The 21,057-nt window shown below is 34.1% G+C and overlaps 1 protein-coding gene across 6 annotated transcripts; it reads left to right on the top strand.

The window, feature by feature from the left end:
- On the top strand, positions 1–19,855 carry LOC105319679 (uncharacterized). 6 transcript variants are annotated; one of them, XM_066083704.1, is made up of 18 exons: positions 1–162; positions 2,923–3,159; positions 3,834–4,067; positions 4,221–4,259; positions 4,518–4,817; positions 6,220–6,504; positions 8,437–8,730; positions 9,041–9,334; positions 9,576–9,869; positions 10,180–10,473; positions 10,814–11,110; positions 11,326–11,613; positions 11,894–12,061; positions 13,763–13,861; positions 15,059–15,157; positions 16,052–16,114; positions 16,233–16,387; positions 17,555–19,855. In XM_066083704.1, exons 1-18 carry the CDS (start codon positions 114–116, stop codon positions 17,738–17,740), a joined length of 3,675 nt encoding a protein of 1,224 aa, XP_065939776.1. In that variant the 5' UTR covers positions 1–113; the 3' UTR covers positions 17,741–19,855. The 6 variants fall into 6 exon arrangements, with proteins under 6 accessions (XP_065939776.1, XP_065939777.1, XP_065939779.1 ...); XM_066083705.1 differs by having other exon boundaries at positions 10,814–11,101; XM_066083709.1 differs by having other exon boundaries at positions 14–162; positions 3,015–3,159.
- Positions 19,856–21,057: the final 1,202 nt, after the last annotated feature.

Below are 21,057 nucleotides of genomic sequence, written 5' to 3' on the forward strand. Positions count from 1 at the left end.
GCTTATTCACCGAGAGGATTTTTTAAGATCTTCCTGGTTTTGGTTATCTTCCATGTGGTTTTAATTTCATTTAAAGTGAATAAAATTCGCTGTGAATGTTTTAAGGTGTAGAAATGATGCTGTTTATTTCTCTCTTTATTATATTAGGTTTATCGTGGCAAGGTAAGATTTTTATTAAACTTTACTTATTAATTAACGCAATTATAAATTTTGTTCATTTGTGTTATGAATATATATTTGATATAGCATTGATTAATCCATTCATCTTTTATTTTTCTCTGTATATAGAGTAATATTTCATAGATAAATTAGATAATGTGTATACCAAAAGCGTGATATTAAGTCGTAATTTTCATGCGACAAAAGTACATAAATTAAAAGTGGACTAAAAATATTAGTATAAGGTTGCAAATACAATATCGATACAGAAAGGCCGCATATATCTACCTTAATGAATCAAAGGTCAGAGGATGATAAAGAGTTCGTTTTCCACCTGCCCCGAGGTTTAAATTAAAGAGGTTCGAAAGTTGTTCCTTCAATCATAATGCGAGTTGGGAAGACTATAGCTGGACATTTTTAGAACACAGAAAGTACTTTTAAAGACAAGTAGTTTTCATGTAAAGAACCTTCGACTCGAAAGAATTGAGTACCTCAATATCAGACTTAAAGTGGAAGGAAACTAAAAATATGTTGTACAATAAATCAATTAATTATCATCTACTATAATTGTAAAACGTATTTATTTTCATTAAAAACCCCGGAACAATGAATAAATCAAGAAAATCGATCGCTTAAATTAAATTTCCCGCCGCCATGGGGGCTGCTATTGAACTTTAATCTATGACGTCACACCATCTATTCCGGTTTGTCTTATCAACATAACATCATGATATTCGCTCTAAATGACATGTTCTGGAAAATTTGATTACAATTATAACATTTATTCAGTTAGCGAAGAACTTCACTTGGAATAAAAAATTTATTCGAGGTCGTTTTCAACTTTGAATGATAGCAGCTGTTATTTACTTATGAAAATGCATAATTATATTTATGCATACAATGATACGTTATTCTTTAGATTGACGTGTGAACTCAAACATTATCAATTTTGTTTAGTCGATTATTTGAGTAACAGAAAGGCATAAACCAGCGTTAATTTTATTCAGAGCACTGTGTACATTCATTTGTATATGTAAACGAAATCGGAATAGATGGTGTGACGTCAAAATAATTAATTTTTTTGGTTTTTAATACAAAAGAGTTCTACATCATGTCAGCCTCCAGTAAATACGATTTCTCCAACTTCAAACGTTCATTAAAGCTTAATTACGTATTTTATTTTCAAAACAGCATGACCACATGTGATAATTTACACCACTTTATTAAAATAAATAAATTATGTTTTTGACTTTCCTTCCCCTTTGATACTGCTACAAACAAAATTTAATCACTTTTTAAATACTTTCAATAGATAATACATTCTTAAATTGGTAGTAAATGTCTTGAATCTTTAGAATTTGTAAATTCTAATGAAAAGTGTCAGCTCTTTAATTTTATATTTACTTTATATCTTGAGCATTTATTTATCATTACAGTTATAAATTGTATGACAGAACAACGATAATAGAAAAATATAAAAGTACTGAAGAACTGGCGGGAGTTGATTTTATCGATTATTATTTATTTTAAAATCAACGATTTATTATTTTGCATGGCAAGTAGCTTCCTATATGTATTTGAATTATGCACATTTTTTTAAAATATGAATTATTCTCCGACAAGAATTTCGCGAAAACCCCATATGAATCATGTTGTGTAATATTCAAAGAATTAATTCCATCAAACTACGTATCAGTAATCGATATTTCAAAGAAATAGTATGGATCCAAGCATTATTGAACTCTAGTTTCGTTCAACCAGACACTCGGCTTTCTCCGTTAATCTACGATAAGCAAGAGAGACTCTCTCTGCTTGTCGGAGATTTACGGATATATTGAACTCTGGCATAGGAATACATACAATGTACGACTATAGAAAATATCTAAATTGTTCGTACCGTTTAAAATTTGACTATTTACAAGGCATCTATAAATAAGTCTCCTTGAAAAACAATGTTTTAGAAAACTTTACATCGAATTTATCGACTATTTTCAAGGACTAAATGTTATCAGCGGTGTTAGTTTGTGCTTAGGTCCAAACACTATTTCACTTTCGGTTTGCCTGAGTAACTGCATAGGAGAGTTGATATAAAATCAACTCCCAATAATATAAAGATAAATACTGTTGACAGATGATTTTAAGGTACTTTTCATATTTATGAATGTTTAAAAGAGGAAGAGCCACTGTAGAGCCAGTTACAGAACTGATTTGTTAAGTACTTCTTTTAGAGGACACTTGGAAATCGAATGTCTGAAATGAAGCCATGTTGAGTAGGGGTAAGATTCAATACAAATGAGAATAACCTGAAGACTTGCTTAGTATTTTGCTCGCTCACTTAAAACTGTTCAGTTTATACAAACTCGTTCTTCTAAAAAGTTATAAACTCACTGAAATACTCTAATCCTATAAATTCCCTTTCTACAGAGGAACAAATTCGATGTATAATTTAAAAAATGGTACACATCTAATACGTATTAGACTTTTTAAATTCGCTAGTAAATCGGGTTGATGTATTTGTTCTGATTTTAATAGAGAACGTAGAAGTCCGATACAGTCCTAGTCTTATCTACTATTTTTTTCGTGCATTTTTCATTCAGTGCAATCAATTGCAGTATATATGAGGTTAGTTAAAAGTTACCTAGTTTGCAGTACACTTCATCGATTTTAAAGAATATTTTAATATTATTAAAACAATAAGTTAGATAGAGATGTATGATATGTAAGGTAATACTAACGAAGATCATTTATTTTCAATTAATTTAGTTAAGTCGGAAATTATATCGGCCACTTTTCAATCTGAAAATTTGACTTTCGTTTGGACAAAAAACATCACTCCCTCTATTAACCATGTGCAGATTACCAGAGATGGGGTGTACTCGAATTGGACAAGATTAAATATTAATGTAACACAATACACCGTGACAAAAGTCAAGTTGACAGAGAGTATCGAAATCACAGTTAACACAGGATCATACAGTGAATGCATAATAAAATGCAAAGGCAAGTATTTTTATTGTATATAATATATCAAATGATAAGTCTCTCTGTGGAATGTGTAAAACTCTAAACGAAACATTTTATTTGGTTTGTCATATTTTACATTTTTTCATATACTGCGCATGGAATTTCGTATTTTTACCCACTCAGTCAATGAAAATATGTTGACAACGAAAGCACTATTATTTTAAATTTTTTTATATAAATGAAAAATAAAAAATTTATATATTTTTAAAATTCCAAAGATATTAAGATAAGCGCTCAAGTTATTAAAGACACAATTCATAGCAACAGCTAAAATGTTAAAATCAAGTTTAAAAAAGGCAGGAGCTTGCATCATCCGATCGCCATAGAATTAGGAAATATAAAACGACACATCGGGGTTTTGTGCTAATATGACAAAGAAAATGTATTTCAACGGCACCAGACATTAAGGATATTTATCAGATAGTGATGAATGTTCCAAACTTTGAAATAAGAATGAAAAATTACTTTCCAATAGGTATCATGAGTATAAAAAATGTTAGGTTCTTTTTCAGAGACAATTTTTGTACTTTTTGTATTTAAATGTACTTGATTAATGCAAATTATTGTGTCTATATTATTTACGACACCTTATCCGGTTGTGCTGAACAATCAGATGTAAACATAGAAAACATTGATTGATATTTTTCCAGATCAGTGTGTATCTATCTCAACCAAGTGTAATTCTGGCAGTGTGATATTCGAATGGACCAAACCCTTGAATAAAACAAATTATCAAATAATGATTATCAGGGACAGAAAATATGATAATTGGAATCCAGTTACTGTTAATCAGTACACCGTGAAAGATGCATTGTTGTTTGAATCCATCAGTATCATTGTTAAAGTATCTGGGTCAGAGGTTAACAACACACTGTCATGCAAAGGTATGCTAATTTGTCTGTTAGATTCTTAAAGATTGCTGTATTTAATATTTCTAAATTAAACGTTAATGTCTACTAATAACAATCTAAAATGATCTTATTTTAAAATTTCAAAATAAGCAATAATATTTTTATAACTGTATTTCATTGTTAAAGTATCTGGGTCAGAGGTTAACAACACACTGTCATGCAAAGGTATGCTAATTTGTCTGTTAGATTCTTAAAGATTGCTGTATTTAATATTTCTAAATTAAACGTTAATGTCTACTAATAACAATCTAAAATGATCTTATTTTAAAATTTCAAAATAAGCAATAATATTTTTATAACTGTATTTCTTTTAAATTATATATGTGTGAAAAAAGCAGGAACATATTTATAAAGGTCCCTAATAAAGATATACATTGTATGCGTCTTTGAATTATTGTTATCATTTTTTAATTTGATTTGTAGTTTTGAAAGAAAAAGTTCGAAAAGGAGAGTCTGCAAACCTATCTTGGGTTGTTCCATATTTTCCACACGCTGGGTACCACATATACCACACAGTCAAGAATAGCACTGCAATACTTACAGTAAATCATAATGAAGCGCGAGAATCGGATATTAAGTATAAGTATCTCACGAGACCTTATAATTCGACAAATGTCATGTTCGAAATAAAAGACGTAACTCTGGACGATGCTGGCTATTACAATGGTGGAGAAACGTTAGATAAAGCAAGGTCATGTGGAGGGGTTGTTCTTATTGTGAACGGTGAGTCTGTTTCAATTTTAAAAAAAAATTCGTCTTTTGGTCCGATACTACATGTAGTGTTTTAGCACGACCTTTTATTCAAACACATGGTAAACTAAATATGAACAGGTTTATTGTTCACTCATTTTGCAATGAGTTTGGTTCAATCATTCAACATTTTTAGCCGGGCTGTGCTGAAAGCAGAGTTCTGGCTGTAGGCAGGCAAATTGCCAATGTTACTATAAATAGCGCAGTTTCAAAAGTAAACAAAAAACCAAACAGCGTCAAAGTAAAAGCTTCCGCTATACCAAATAGTTACATAAAGAGCCACGTTTTGTCAAAAGTGTTGGCATTTTGCTTCTTTTTTTAATTTCTTTTTTAGTTTTCTTATTAATAATGTGTTTTTAAAAAACAAGACTATTCATTTTAGACACATACAATGGGCATAAATTTCCATGAACTACTTTGCTGCGCGTTGAAGATATGGGAATCGAATATATAACGCTTGTTGCAAAATTCAAGGCAGCAACTGTCGAACTTTTTTCTACTAGACAGACATATTTTTGTTTATAGCCGCTTACAAAATTTAGTCGCTCTCTGACGCTTTGCCGACATTAAAAGCACGAGAGAGAGAGAGAGAGAGAGAGAGAGAGAGAGAGAGAGAGATTTTCAGTCTTTACTACACAATATGCATAAAGACAGACCAAAAGAGCCCGGCTTTCATTACTTCAGTACTTTGATTATTATTATGTAAGTGTATATACTATTTGATTTTATATCAATTATTTCTATATTGTCAACTAAGCTAAAAAAGTCTATCTATCTGTCTCTTTGTACCAACAGGGGCTCAAAATACATTATAAAATTACATTAGAAAAAAAAATGTAAATTGCCACCTTGTGACGTATTGTCTTAAAGGTCATATGAAACGATTTTTAACACTATGATTTTCTTTCATATATATAAAGCTTGGTAGGAACAAATGTTAAAATACGTGAAGTAAGATTTTTTTGCCTTTGCATTACTGAGAAATAACCGTGAAAACTCCGCACCTGAAAATTTTTTTCCCCGCTTATCGTTCTTGATTTTGTGGATTTATGACGTCACATAGACCCACCATAAGTATAAATCTTATTGAAGCTGACAAAGAACTATAGGGGACTAAAGGGATATAATTAAATCTTTGTTACAAGGATTCCAAATATTTTTCCCTTTCCTCATTTTGTATCAAAATCATAATCTACGTTTTAATAAACTAGAATTCCACAAGATCTTCCTGAAATTTTCAAATATGATTTCTTTTGTTATAAAAAATGTGCTTTTGTACCAGTTTTTCAAATTATTTGTTAGCTTCTTGGATCAAACTTTAGTCAGTTGTCAACTGATCCTCAGGCGATCTCTCTTTTTATTATCTTTTTTATAGACAAGCCCACAAAGCCGGAAATTAGAGGGGATCTAAGCGTACCAATAAACACATCATCAGAACTGACGTGTTCCAGTCAATCAACCTCAGCCCCTGACTACTACTCCAAGCTCGTCACCTTGTCGTACATCTGGTTTGTCAACGACACCAAGATGGATGGAGAAACCAATCAAACCCTGAGATTAAAGGTCACCAGAGGTCACAAGTACAACAATTACTCGTGTACAGCGACGGAAGATGAACTGAAGTCTGAGCAAAGTGATACAGTCCGGATCGAGCCTCCGTGTAAGTATGACTGGAGTCTGAACGGAGTGATAAATTCCAGATCGAGTCTCTGTGTAAGTATGACTGGAGTCTGACTAGAGTGATACAGTTCAGCTCGAGTCTCTGTGTAAGTATGTCTGGAGTCTGACTAGAGTGATACAGTCCACATCGAGCCTCTGTGTAAGTATGACTGGTGTCTGACTAGAGTGATACAGTTCAGCTCGAGTCTCTGTGTAAGTATGACTGGAGTCTGACTAGAGTGATACAGTCCACATCGAGCCTCTGTGTAAGTATGACTGGTGTCTGACTAGAGTGATACAGTTCAGCTCGAGTCTCTGTGTAAGTATGACTGGTGTCTGACAAGAGTGATACAGTCCAGATCGAGTCTCTGTGTAAGTATGACTGGAGTCTGACTAGAGTGATAAAGTCCAGATCGAGTCTCTGTGTAAGTATGACTGGAGTCTGACTAGAGTGATACAGTCCAGATCGAGTCTCTGAGTAAGAATGACTGGAGTCTGACTAGAGTGATACAGTCCAGATCGAGTCTCTGTGTAAGAATGACTGGAGTCTGACTAGAGTGATACAGTCCAGATCGAGTCTCTGTGTAAGTATGACTGGTGTCTGACTAGAGTGATACAGTCCAGATCGAGTCTCTGTGTAAGTATGACTGGAGTCTGACTAGAGTGATACAGTCCAGATCGAGTATCTGTGTAAGTATGACTGGAGTCTGACTAGAGTGATACAGTCCAGATCGAGTCTCTGTGTAAGTATAACTGGAGTCTGACTGGAGTGATACAGTCCAGATCGAGTATCTGTGTAAGTATGACTGGAGTCTGACTAGAGTGATACAGTCTAGATCGAGTATCTGTGTAAGTATGACTGGAGTCTGAACGGAGTGATACAGTACAGATCGATCCTACTGTATGTAAGTATGCCTGGAGTCTGAACGGAGTGATACAGTCCAGATCCAGCCTCTGTGTAAGTATGCCTGGAGTCTAACAGGAGTGATACAGTCCAGATCGAGTATCTGTGTAAGTATGACTGGAGTCTGACTGGAGTGATACAGTCCAGATCGAGTCTCCGTGTAAGTATGACTGGAGTCTGACTGGAGTGATACAGTCCAGATCGAAACTCTGTGTAAGTATAACTGGAGTCTGAACGGAGTGATACAGTCCAGATGGAATCTCTGTGTAAGTATAACTGGAGTCTGACTGGAGTGATGCAGTCCAGATCGAGTCTCTGTGTAAGTATAACTGGAGTCTGAACGGAGTGATACAGTCCAGATCGAGTCTCTGTGTAAGTATGACTGGAGTCTGAACGGAGTGATACAGTCCAGATCGAGTCTCTGTGTAAGTATAACTTGAGTCTGAACGGAGTGATACAATCCAGATCGTTCCTCCTCTGAGTAAGTATGCCTGGAGTCTGAACGGAGTGATACAGTCCAGATCGAGTCTCTGTGTAAGTATGACTGGAGTCTGACTGGAGTGATACAGTCCAGATTGATTCTCTGTGTAAACAAATATGTATATTTTTTTTACCCTTTCTAACAATAATTTTATCACAATCATAATTCTTTGGGGCAGAATGAAGTAGAGCGGAATAATCTTATTGCTAAAATTAATTCAAAACTTCAATAGACAACTTTATCTATAAACGTCGTTTAAATGGGTTTTTTTCCTCTTCTGCTGAAGCATATTTTTGAATTTGGATTTAAAAATATGTACATTCTTTTTAGCATTCTTATAACAAATTATTGTTGACAATCGAAATAGAATGATTGAATATCTTTGCGACTGAGATAAAACTGCAAAATATTACATCAGAATTAAATCCTCTATAAAAATCCAGTCACAATATTTCAAAACTAACAAACCGGGTAATCATAAACAATATTAGTAAGTCATTATGAGAATGGCGTCCAAGTGTCTAACTTCTTGTTACCTTTGATTTTAGATGGACCAGATAAAATAACAATCACTCCACATCCAAATACTAGTATGCAGGATAACGGAATGGTCACTGTAAGAGAAGGCGAAACATTCGGTCCATACCAATGTGTCGTCGATTGCCACCCGCCCTGTAATGTAACCTGGACATACTTGAACTCTACTGGTCATCTTCATGTCATTTCTACAAACGGAAGTTTGTCACCCGAGCTGATAAACAAAGACATTGAATTGTTCCAGTGTGTAGCAACATGGGGAACTGAAACAAAGAAAGAGAAGAACATAACACTGAATGTCCAATGTGAGTTATTTTAAATCTATTCAATGATGGCGTGTCTTACACACATTGTACAACAACACCAAGGTCAAGGAAAGACGTACTATACATGTATATAACTACTGATTTTGTTTGATGGAGAATAAGCAAGTAAATTTTGTTGAAAAACCCACGAAGACCGCAGTTTTTTGCAGGAATTTCTCTATAAATATGATAATTCAAAGAAGAAAATCAAATTGATTTATTTCTTTTCTAGAATAAAAACCCCATACATGTTAATGCATAAACTATTTTAATACTAGACAATATTTGAACTAAAGATTGCATATTTTAGATTTGGGAGAACCATTGATCTTAATAAACAACAATCATAGTTCCGACACTAATATGGATTTACAAGAAAACATACCTTTTAATGTTTCATGCCTCGTGGACGGAAACCCCATTCCTAACGTGCGTCTGACAAAGGGGTCTGAGAATATCTCAACAAACAGCGCTAGCAAAAATACAAAGTGGGCGAACCACACATTTGTTTCAGCAGGATGCGCAGATGCAGGAAACTACACGTGTGTAGGAAGTTCTGAAGGATTCAACATTAGTGAAAAGACATTCAGAATAAACATCCTATGTAAGTATACTCGTATTATTCTTCCAATTAATATCTGTATTATTTGTCAAGAACAAAACATTGTTTATGAATAATTTATATAAAAAGAGGCGTGCTTATTTTTCGCCATGTTATCGTCTTTTGCCACTCGACGTTAATAGAGATTTAGATGACCATCAAAACCGGGTAACCATACACAATTTAGTAGGTCATTATGAGAATGGCGTCCAAGTTTCTAAATTCTTGTTGCCTTTTATTTTAGATGGACCAGATAAAATAACAATCACTCCACATCCAAATACTAGTATGCAGGATAACGGAATGGTCACTGTAAGAGAAGGCGAAACATTCGGTCCATACCAATGTCTCGTCGATTGCCACCCGCCCTGTAATGTAACCTGGACATACATGAACTCTACTGGTCATCTTCATGTCATTTCTCCAAACAGAAGTTTGTCATCCGAGCAGATAAACAAAGACATTAAATTGTTCCAGTGTGTAGCAACATGGGGAACTGAAACAAAGAAAGAGAAGAACATAACACTGAATGTCCAATGTGAGTTATTTTAAATCTATTCAATGATGGCGTGTCTTACACACATTGTACAACAACAGCAAGGTCAAGGAAAGACGTACTATACATGTATATAACTACTGATTTTGTTTGATGGAGAATAAGCAAGTAAATTTTGTTGAAAAACCCACGAAGACCGCAGTTTTTTGTAGGAATTTCTCTATAAATATGATAATTCAAAGAAGAAAATCAAATTGATTTATTTCTTTTCTAGAATAAAACCCCCATACATGTTAATGCATAAACTATTTTAATACTAGACAATATTTGAACTAAAGATTGCATATTTTAGATTTGGGAGAACCATTGATCTTAATAAACAACAATCATAGTTCCGACACTAATATGGATTTACAAGAAAACATACCTTTTAATGTTTCATGCCTCGTGGACGGAAACCCCATTCCTAACGTGCGTCTGACAAAGGGGTCTGAGAATATCTCAACAAACAGCGCTAGCAAAAATACAAAGTGGGCGAACCACACATTTGTTTCAGCAGGATGCGCAGATGCAGGAAACTACACGTGTGTAGGAAGTTCTGAAGGATTCAACATTAGTGAAAAGACATTCAGAATAAACATCCTATGTAAGTATACTCGTATTATTCTTCCAATTAATATCTAAACTGGCTGTTGCATGACAAACAGAAAATATATCTTTATTCAAATTGCTGTGGTTACAAGCGCTTTGAAATTCGTATGTAAATGTTTTGGAGGGAAGATGTACTTTGCATTTAAAATAAGTGTTACTAGTATTGGAAATGATATAATAATCTATTAAATCATCTTGTCAAGTAATACCGTAATTCTTTAAAGTGAAACCTTTTACGTAATTCACCAGAAATATTGTATCAATATATTCATGATATTTCACCCGGAACAATAACTCTTTTAGAATACTCAATTGTGTAATTTTTTTTATATTAGGTAACGTACGAATTGATGATTCGATTTTTTATCACAAAAAATATGGTTCCCCGAGCGGAATGAATGTAAGAGTAGCATCGGTTATCCCAGTTATTGCCAACCCCATTCCCCAATATCCTGCTATCAAGTGGGTGGGTCCAGGAACAGAACAAATCCAATTCAATGTGTCTGGACGAGGAGTTCCTTACAGGCACTGGATCAACACTTCTTTTCCAGTATACAACCACAGTTATTTCGGAAACTATACCATGATCTACGGAGATGAACCACTTCTTACCATTACAATAAGTGAACGAGGTTGATTCTTTGTTAACAAATATAATTGCATTCCAATATGTTCATTTTACAATAATTATAAGCTATCAGTCCCTCTGTAATTTTTTTTCATATTCTTCAGTTAGCAAGTATTGTATTACAATTTTCAGAATACAATAATATTCTATTGACATAATGCAATTACATTTTATTTGTTAAATGTTGACTTCCCTGCGTGGTTTCTTTTTGTCTATCAGACAGACCTCGAACACCACAAAACTTTACCTGGCATTCCTACGCGGGCGGTCACATAAACTTGACGTGGGTGTCGGGATTCAATGGAGGTCTTGAACAGTATTTTGTTGTATCCCTCGAAAAAGACAAATGGGTAACAGTGGCTAACGTTTCTGATCCTGGTGAAGGCAGTGTCGTGTATTTCAACCCCGGATCTTTGGCCCCGGGTCAAGAATATCGATACCGCTTGGAGAGCTGTAACACAATCAATTGTTCCATAGTATCTCCTGAAGTTACAATAAATGTTGAAGGTATAATTACAGAACTTTTTGTATCAGAACTTACAACTTATGATATTTAATAAGTTAAGCATGAATTCAGGAAACGAAGATGTGTAAATTTGAATATCATGTTGTGGATAGGTTTTTTTTAATAAATGCAATGTGTTCTTTAAAGACAATGCACCTCTTTTAAAATAATAATTACATTGCTGATTAGATTAACAGTAAATAAATATGCTTAAATGATGACTAATTTCTAAAATATGCTCCAATAAATGATGACTTATTTCTATTTATATAAAAATCGAAGTTGAAGATATAACTACTGTATCACATTTGGAGACAAACAGAGTGGAATACCTGTACGTTATAATTGGAGCCTCGGTCGCCGTCGTCGGCCTCATTGTTATCCTTGTGGTAGCTCTGGTGATCAGTCTTCGAAGAAGAAAAAACAAAGAGAAAGATGAAGGCGATAATAGTAAGTCTTTTTTAGAGAAGAAAAAACATATTTATGCATACATATTTTCTGTTTTAGTTGTTTCCTGAACTTTTCCTTTAATTTGGGGGGGGGGGGGGTGTAACATTTCGCGGCTCACTTGAGCCAAAGTTTCTAGATAGTCTTTCTGACAGAAATGATTCGATTGTCTTTCGACGATGGCGTTATGGTTATTTTTTTATAGTTTCGTTTTCTTCTCAAGAACAATTCTGTCAATTCAACCAAGCTTGATAGAAAGCATTATTATATAGAGTGATTCAAGTTCGTTAAGAAAAGGGAACATGGTGCATTTAAAGGTGAAATTATTAGGAAAGAATGAATAAAGGGTCGTGTGTTTTAAAATCCCTTTTCACAAGAAAAAAAATCAAGTTTGTAATATGTTACTTTTTGCGTTGTCAAGGAAAGTGTCACGTTTAAGAGGACTCGATGGTCAGGGAAATGGTCATGTTTAAGAGGACTCGATGATCAGGGAAAGGGTCACGTTTAAGAGAACTCGATGGTCAGGGAAAGGGCCACGTTTAATAGGACTCGATGGTCAGGGAAAGGGTCACGTTTAAGAGAACTCGATGGTCAGGGAAAGAGTCACGTTTAAGAGGGTCGATAGTCAGGGAAAGGGCCACGTTTGAGAGGGTCGATAGTCAGGGAAAGGGTCACTTTTAATAGGACTCGTTGATCAGGGAAAAAATCACGTTTAAGAGGACTCGATTATCAGAGAAAGGGTCACGTTTAAGAGGACGCGATGGTCAGGGAAAGGGCCACGTTTAAGAGGACTCGATGGTCGAGAAAGGGTCACGTTTAAGAGGACTCGATGGTCAGGGAAAAGGTCACGTTTAAGAGGACTCGATGGTCAGGGAAAAGGTCACGTTTAAGAGGACTCGATGGTCAGGGAAAGGGTCATGTTAAAGAAGTCGATGGTCAAGGAAAGGGTCACGTTTAAGAGGACTCGATGGTCAAAGGAAGGGTCACGTTTAAGAGGACTCGATGGTCAGGGAAAGGGTCATGTTTAAGAGGACTCGATGGTCAGGGAAAGGGTCACGTTTAAGAGGACTCGATGGTCAGGGAAAGGGTCATGTTAAAGAGGACTCGATGGTCAGGGAAAGGGTCACGTTTGATAGGACTCTGTGGTCAGGGAAAGGGTCACGTTTAAGAGGACTCGATGATCAGAGGAAGGTCACGTTTAAGAGGACACGATGGTCACTGCCTTTTTTAAGCTTTGTTGGTATCTGTAAGAAAAAGAGCTAAAAGACAAAATTCCGAAACAAAGCTAATATTAAGGCCATTTTTCTTAACAAAATAAAAGTTTATAGCCTAAAACATCATTTCTGAATATCTAAAGTAGATCTGACTGTTAATTTATTGACTACCCGGCCTCCTAAAGTACGCTGCAGGTCTGAAACTACTGGTCTGAAAAAAGGACGACCTCGGATCTACCGTTTATTACGCTTTATGTGGTGCAATTTAAGGCCCACAGAAACTGTTTGTCTGTAATTTTATCATCTGAATTATAAAATGGCAAGGTAAAGCCCATGCTTTTTCGTTCAAAAGTTCAAGTCGTTACATATAGCTAAGAAATGATGGTACTCTCCATGGCATTGCAGTAGGTGTAATATTCTCTCTCTCTCTCTCTCTCTCTCTCTCTCTTTCTCTCTCTCTTAGAATTTTGATTTGCTTTTCCTCTGGCAGATACAACATCCGGTGGAGAAATGTACGCGACAGTTGATAAAAGTCGTCAGAAACCAAAAGCTGATGTAGTGAAGGATGACGTCACGAAGAAACAAAATGGTATCTATCTATCTATCTATCTATCTATCTATCTATCTATCTATCTATCTATCTATCTATCTATCTATCGCTCGGTCATGCCGATCATCGGCTCTAATTTTCTTAGTCGATTACTCGTTACAAAGTGAATATATTTTGAAAATATTGCTAATTTAAATCAACGCGGCAGTTTCTGTTGTACAAATGTAGATATCGGTTTTATTTGCTCGATATGTTTGATCCGTAAGTTACGCTCTTTTCCATCGATGTCCCTGGTGGATTTTTGAAGCGGCTAATGATTGACCTTTTTTCGATTTACTTAGGCAGACATGTACTCGAGAATAATTTATGTTTCCTCTTATCAGTTATTTTTTGGATTAGGTTTTTGTATAATCAAAAATTTAATCATATCAATAATTATCTCAAGGCGTTTGTTTTTATAATCATTAATCTTTGATTGTTGATTAGGCACGGACAATGACTTACCGTGAAACAGGTCACATTTGATTTGCCAGTGAGCTCAATTATATGTAATAGGACTCGATGGTCAGGGAAAGGGTCACGTTTAAGAGGACTCGATGGTCAGGGAAAGGGTCACGTTTAAGAGGACTCGATGATCAGGGAAAGGGTCACGTTTGATAGGACTCTGTGGTCAGGGAAAGGGTCACGTTTAAGAGGACTCGATGATCAGGGGAAGGTCACGTTTAAGAGGACACGATGGTCACTGCCTTTTTTAAGCTTTGTTGGTATTTGTAAGAAAAAGAGCTAAAACACAAAATTCCGAAACAACGCTAATATTAAGGCCATTTTTCTTTACAAAATAAAAGTTTGTAGCTTAAAACATCATTTCTGAATATCTAAAGTAGATCTGACTGTTAATTTATTGATTACCCGGCCTCCTAAAGTAAGCTGCAGGTCTGAAGCTACTGGTCTGAAAAAAGGACGACCTCGGATCTACTGTTTATTACGCTTTATGTGGTGCAATTTAAGGCCCACAGAAACTGTTTGTCTGTAATTTTATCTTCTGAATTATAAAATGGCAAGGTAAAGCCCATGCTTTTTCGTTCAAAAGTTCAAGTCGTTACATATAGCTAAGAAATGATGGTACTCTCCATGGCATTGCAGTAGGTGTAATATTCTCTCTCTCTCTATCTCTCTCTCTCTCTCTCTCTCTCTCTCTCTCTCTCTCAGAATTCTGATTTGCTTTTCCTCTGGCAGATACAACATCCGGTGTAGAAATGTACGCCACAGTTGATAAAAGTCGTCAGAAACCAAAAGCTGATGTAGTGAAGGATGACGTCACAAAGAAACAAAATGGTATCTACCTTCTCAATCTATCTATCTATCTATCTATCTATCTATCTATCTATCTATCTATCTATCTATCTATCTATCTATCTATCTATCTATCTATTAGGCATGGCAACGAGTACTCGACTATCGCTCGGTCACGCCGATCATCGGCTCTAATTTTCTTAGTCGATTACTCGTTACAAAGTGAATATATTTTGAAAATATTGCTAATTTTTTTATCAACGCGGCAGTTTCTGTTGTACAAATGTAGATATCGGTTTTATTTGCTCGACATGTTTGATCCATAAGTACGCTCTTTTCCATCGATGTCCCTGGTGGATTTTTGAAGCGGCTAATGATTGACCTTTTTTGATTTACTTAGGCAGACATGTACTCGAGAATAAATTATGTTTCCTCTTATCAGTTATTTATTGGATTAGGTGTTTGTATAATCAAAAATTTAATCATATCAATAATTATCTCAAGGCGTTTGTTTTTATAATTATTAATCTTTGATTGTTGATTAGGCACGGACAATGACTTACCGTGAAACAGGTCACATTTGATTTGCCAGTGAGCTCAATTATATGTAAGCGTCCCAATAAAAAAGGAAAAGCCAGGGCATTTTCTAACGGATATTTAGATAAAATACTTTTCAATTCATTTTAAATCATATACATTTAGTATATGTTATCATAAGTTTTTAATGTTCTTTAGTTGAAGATAAGATGTATGTGGCAGTAGCATTATTTGATTTAAAAAGGACTCACGGTTTCTAATACTTGTAAATCATCGAGTACTCGACTACCGCTCGACTAAAGCCTCCGATTAATCGACTAAGCCAACCGAGTAAAATTGACATCCCTACTATCTATCTATCTTTATTTTATATTTTCAAATATTTATTTTATTACACAGAAGAAGCGTCCGGCACAGAAATGTATGCAGCTGTTGACAAGAACTTGAAGAGAAACAAAAGGGGCAAGTTACATTTATTTTATTCTCAGAGTGATAAGGTATGCTATGGTGCGTTAAGATAATATGCTTGCATTTGTTACAATATACAGTAGCAAAGGCATCAAATATCCGTTACTTCTAGGTGATGCTGGAGAGATGTCCAACAAAGCAGGTAAATCGAAACTAATGACCAAAGAGACCGCCGGAGAGAAGAGTAAACAGAGAAATAACGCGGCAAATGAGTCAGTAGAGGAGAGTAACTTGTCAACTGAAGATGCTGCTCGGGCTTGCAAAACGGTAAGGCAAAAAAAAAACCTCAAATAAAGAAAGATGCTTTGTATTATTTTAAATAATTTACATTTTTCAGTGTCTTTGTCTGTGATAACACTACGAATCGATTAAGTAATGTTCAGTACAATAAACTCAAATGACGTATTGTTGGGGCGCATGAGCGGGGTTAATTAAATAATTAAAAGAAATAAAAATCACATAAATCAGTGATTATTTAATCGTACAATTGCTGAAAATTATATAAATATGATAAATAAGGGATCATTGAATATTATACGGTGATGATTTCGGTCGGGGCGTGATCAAATCTATGATAAAGCCTTTTCGGTCCATTCGGCCTCTATTGGATTCGACCACGCCCCTATCAAAATTATCACCTTATAATACTCAAAGAATGATTCCTTATTCCTTAATTCATGCATACTGTGTGCATAGTGTACCTTTAACTTCAATTTCAATGTTTATTTTCTTATTTTCAATTCAATTCTTACGTGTTACCAAAAAAGTAGGGGGGGGGGGGGGCGTCATCTCCATTTTACAGTGTAATTCAAGTTTTTATATGTAAATTTAAGAAAATTATCTGCTGCGCAATAAAGTGGGAAACTCCATGTATCAAAGTAGAAAAATTAAAACAGAACATCAAAGTAGGTCTTTGCTAATGACGAAGATACATTTAAAAGATCTACAAAAGTGTTATACGGCAGAAAATAACAACTGATAAATTACTAATGAATGGTTGAGCATTTATTTTCTTTGAATTTTCTTTTGAGTGGACTAAATAATGTTATTGATTTATAAAGGTTGATAATTCATTAAATTTATTTTTTTATTAAAAAAATGTCATTCCTTAGAAAAACTACAATTGCATTCAATGTATTTCACCCCTGTTAAAAAACCGACGCTGAAAACTTTATGGACTTTCACACAACAAACAAACATTGAGTTTCGCTTAAAACAATATTTTACCAACTAAGAAGAAAATTATTCTTTTATTCCCAAGAAACAAATCGAATATAGGAAACACAGTTTTCAATATCCTTTCATTCAAACTTTCATAACCACTCACATTCAACTATGTTTGAAGTTAGAATTATAGAATATTGGAACAAAAATGTACCTTATATATTGTTTTGAGATTAATTTTAATCAATGTAGAATTAATCTATATTGTAGAATAACGAAGGGTTGGTTTACATTGAGGTGGATTTTACTAACCAATCCAAACGTTCCAGAACAAATCAAGCCCCCGTTATCCACGGAGAGGACAATAGAACCGAGTACACCTTCGTGGATTTCTCCAAAAAGGCGCCACCTATCACTGACGCAGACGACAAAGAGGAAAATCAGAAGGAAAGTTAAATGCTTCGACAACATCTTTACATTAAAGAAATATTTGACCGAAACATGCAATACTGTAAATTCCTAATTTAACGCGAGGAATTAATATCCGTGTAAAATCGAGAGAAGTGCCCTTCGCGGATTTTAAAATCTTGCCATTTCTGAGTGTTCAGTACTATAAGAAATAAAGAGAAATGTTCCACGTTTGTGATTTTAAACTCTCGCGATTTGATACAAACCAGCGGGATCGCGGAATAAAGTACTCGCGTAATATAAGGAATTTACAGTATACGAAATCCCTAAAGTAACATGTTTTTCGAAGTTTTTTGTTTCATTTTTTTATGTTTCTTGATTTATTATTTTCGCAACTTATTTTTTATTATTCAATTCATTTTTTTTAAAATTTAACATGATTTTTTTTTCGAGATTTGTTTAATTTTGATAATGCCTTTTGTATGATAGTGTTATATATGTTAGATTTTAACTTTTACATTGCATTATATATATGCTAACATTATAAAAGGAATTTTTCTTACCATTGAATCAAATTACAAAATCAAAAATAAAATCAAAAAACTAAAAGAGTGTAACACGTTATACCGTGAATTACTTGTCAATGGTAATAATTTTTAGTTTGAGAATTTTGACAAACATTTTCAAGTTGTATCTGTAATTTACTAATTATATAAGTAAATACCTACTCTAAGGTAGCTTACATATATGTAACAAATTGTTTACATTGTTCTAAAATTTTGTCGGCTCCAAGTCGAACCCTGTATTATCAAAAATATCAGGAATGCTGGTGTTCATGTCTGTATTTATTTACTGTTTTAAAAAGTGTTTTCATAAGAAACATTTACTGCATGCACACTGTATTTTTATAACCTTTTTATCAATGAAGCCATTTTAGTCAAAATGAAAATTACATTTTACGTGGCCTAGTTTAAGGAATAAGAAATCGTTCTTTTGATATTATAAGGTGATCAAATACGGTCGGGATGATCAAATCCAATAAAGCCGTCCGAAGGGCTTTATAATTGATTTGGTCACCCCGACCGTATGTAATCACCAAATAATATTCAAAAAATGATACCTTATTACTTATATTTACATAATTTTTAGCAATTGTATGATTAAGATGAAATGTATTGAACTATACATGGCAAAATCGACTCGTTGTGTTATCACAAAGACACTGGAAAATGTAAATATTTACCTGCTGCATGACTGTTCTCTCTGTGTCCTTTCGTATCTGAACTAATTTCTGGTGTAATGTAGTTACATGTAGTCTGCACTGCTCACTCTCAGTTCTCTTTTTTATTAAAACCGTTTATGCTTTCATGACTAATAAATTAGAAAACATGCTAACATCAATGAAACAGTGTTATTTACCACAAATAATCGGACAGGTTAAAAACTGAACAGCTGAATACAAAAACGGGGTGTTTTTTACTTGCTTAATTTAGGTGTGGTGTTCTACCTATCAATAGAAACGGAACGATTTAGGGGGGGGGGGGGGGGAGGAACCGATAGGCTATGTATTATATGCATGTTCTGAAGAAGCAAGAGAAGACGAATTTCACTTTTTTATTGCATTGTGCATCTTATTCAAAACCTAGAACCGAAATCTTTACTAGTATTGGCTTTAATACTGTAATCAATTACTTAATATGGCCGACTCAGACTGCACTGTTTTTCTCTTATCTAACTTTCCTAGACAAACTGCCAAATTCTTATATTCAGTTTTAATGTGCAGACAATCTATCCTATATGAAAAAAGCAATGTTAACTTATAATTACTTGTATTCATATTTATAAGGTGACATATAGGCCCGATGGGCCCGGTGTTTATTCATTAAGTTATAATATAACATACATTTTTCTATACATGTATTTGTTTAGAAAACACGTGTTGCTATAATAAATCACTTACTTATTTACTTACTTACTCTGTATTATGGAAGTCTTAAAAGTACATGTCTGGGAGCATATTAATATTATTATAATATTATTTTCCTATTAACCTTACATTCAAATGTTTTTAATGATAATGCAAGTACTTTCCAATTATATGTTTTGTTTTTTTAGTTTTAACCATATCTTTTTTTATTTGTAACTTACCATTTTCAATAAATAAAAAAGAGCAAATCTGAAATGATGTTATTTTTATAGGATCAAACTGTGACATGAAGTAATGTTATATCTACAGGATCAAACTGTAACCTGAAGTAATGTTATATCTACAGGATTAAACTGTAACCTGGGCTCTCCTCAGGAGGTCTCATAGCTGCATATTTGTATGTACATGTAGCTCTACAGGGAAATGCCAGGCAGATCTGCAGCTATACTCTGTCCCAAGATACTTTGGATTCACGTTTGGCTTAATTGTTTGATATTTATAAATATCTCAGGATCCAAACGATGTTCATTCAAAAGTATGAAAAATTTCCAAGATTTCTCAGTCAAAACGCCCCTGTTAGCTTATCAGGTTTCAATACAATGCTAAAATATGTGATGTCTACGGAGATTTTGCATTGCAGCAAGCCCGGATGATAACGTTGAAATATTGCGCGATGTATTCCGAGTGTATTCCGAATGGAGAAAAGATGTAAACATTCCCCATTATAAATCTCCGTAAGGAATCTGTTTTCGTTCCTGTGAATTTTTCCGAGTGAAAGATGATAATGTGTCAATGAAATTATCTTGGAAAATATCCCTTTCAACTATTTCAATTGCACTTCTTTCACAGGTAAGTGTAATTTTATTAAAAATCGTCCAAACGTGAATCCAAAATATCTTGGGACAGAGTATAGAGTTTTACATCTCTTGTGACCTTTACCACATAGAAAGAATATCAAAGAGTTCTGTGATTTGGGCAAATATCTTTTTTAAGAGCTCAAAAATGAGATAGAAAATATCCTCTCTTTTTTTTATTTGAGAATATCTCCTCCGTGATCCTGTTTTCAATTACATTCATCATTTCCGTTTTATCATTGTACAACTTATTTATGGATATACATTAAACCTATAAATCGCACGGTTCTTGGTAATATACAATATCAATTACACGATCGTGCTAGATCTAGAGTCGACATACCGTATTTTCTGTGATTATTTTTTTACTGCGGGTTGTATGATATATTCGCAAAAATGAAATATAATTATATAATTGAATGCTTTTCGTTGCAAACACAGCACTGACATGGACAGATGTATTAGCCACATTACAGGTCGAACTACAAATAATAAATTGTGTAACACATTTTTCTTGCACAGAAAACTGCATAAAATTATATGATATCACATATAAAGTTTTCTCAACAAATAAGACGGGAAAT

The sequence above is a fragment of the Magallana gigas genome, chromosome 5 (assembly GCF_963853765.1).
Source record: "Magallana gigas chromosome 5, xbMagGiga1.1, whole genome shotgun sequence".
In the NCBI taxonomy this organism is placed as follows: Eukaryota; Metazoa; Mollusca; class Bivalvia; order Ostreida; family Ostreidae; genus Magallana; species Magallana gigas.

Bases quoted from the DNA above. Each gene is read 5' to 3' on its own strand.
- LOC105319679 (XM_066083704.1), top strand. From the start codon at position 114: ATGATGCTGTTTATTTCTCTCTTTATTATATTAGGTTTATCGTGGCAA. The intron at 8,731-9,040 runs GTGAGTTATTTT...TGCATATTTTAG, and splicing joins CATAACACTGAATGTCCAAT to ATTTGGGAGAACCATTGATC. The intron at 9,335-9,575 runs GTAAGTATACTC...CTTTTATTTTAG, and splicing joins ATTCAGAATAAACATCCTAT to ATGGACCAGATAAAATAACA.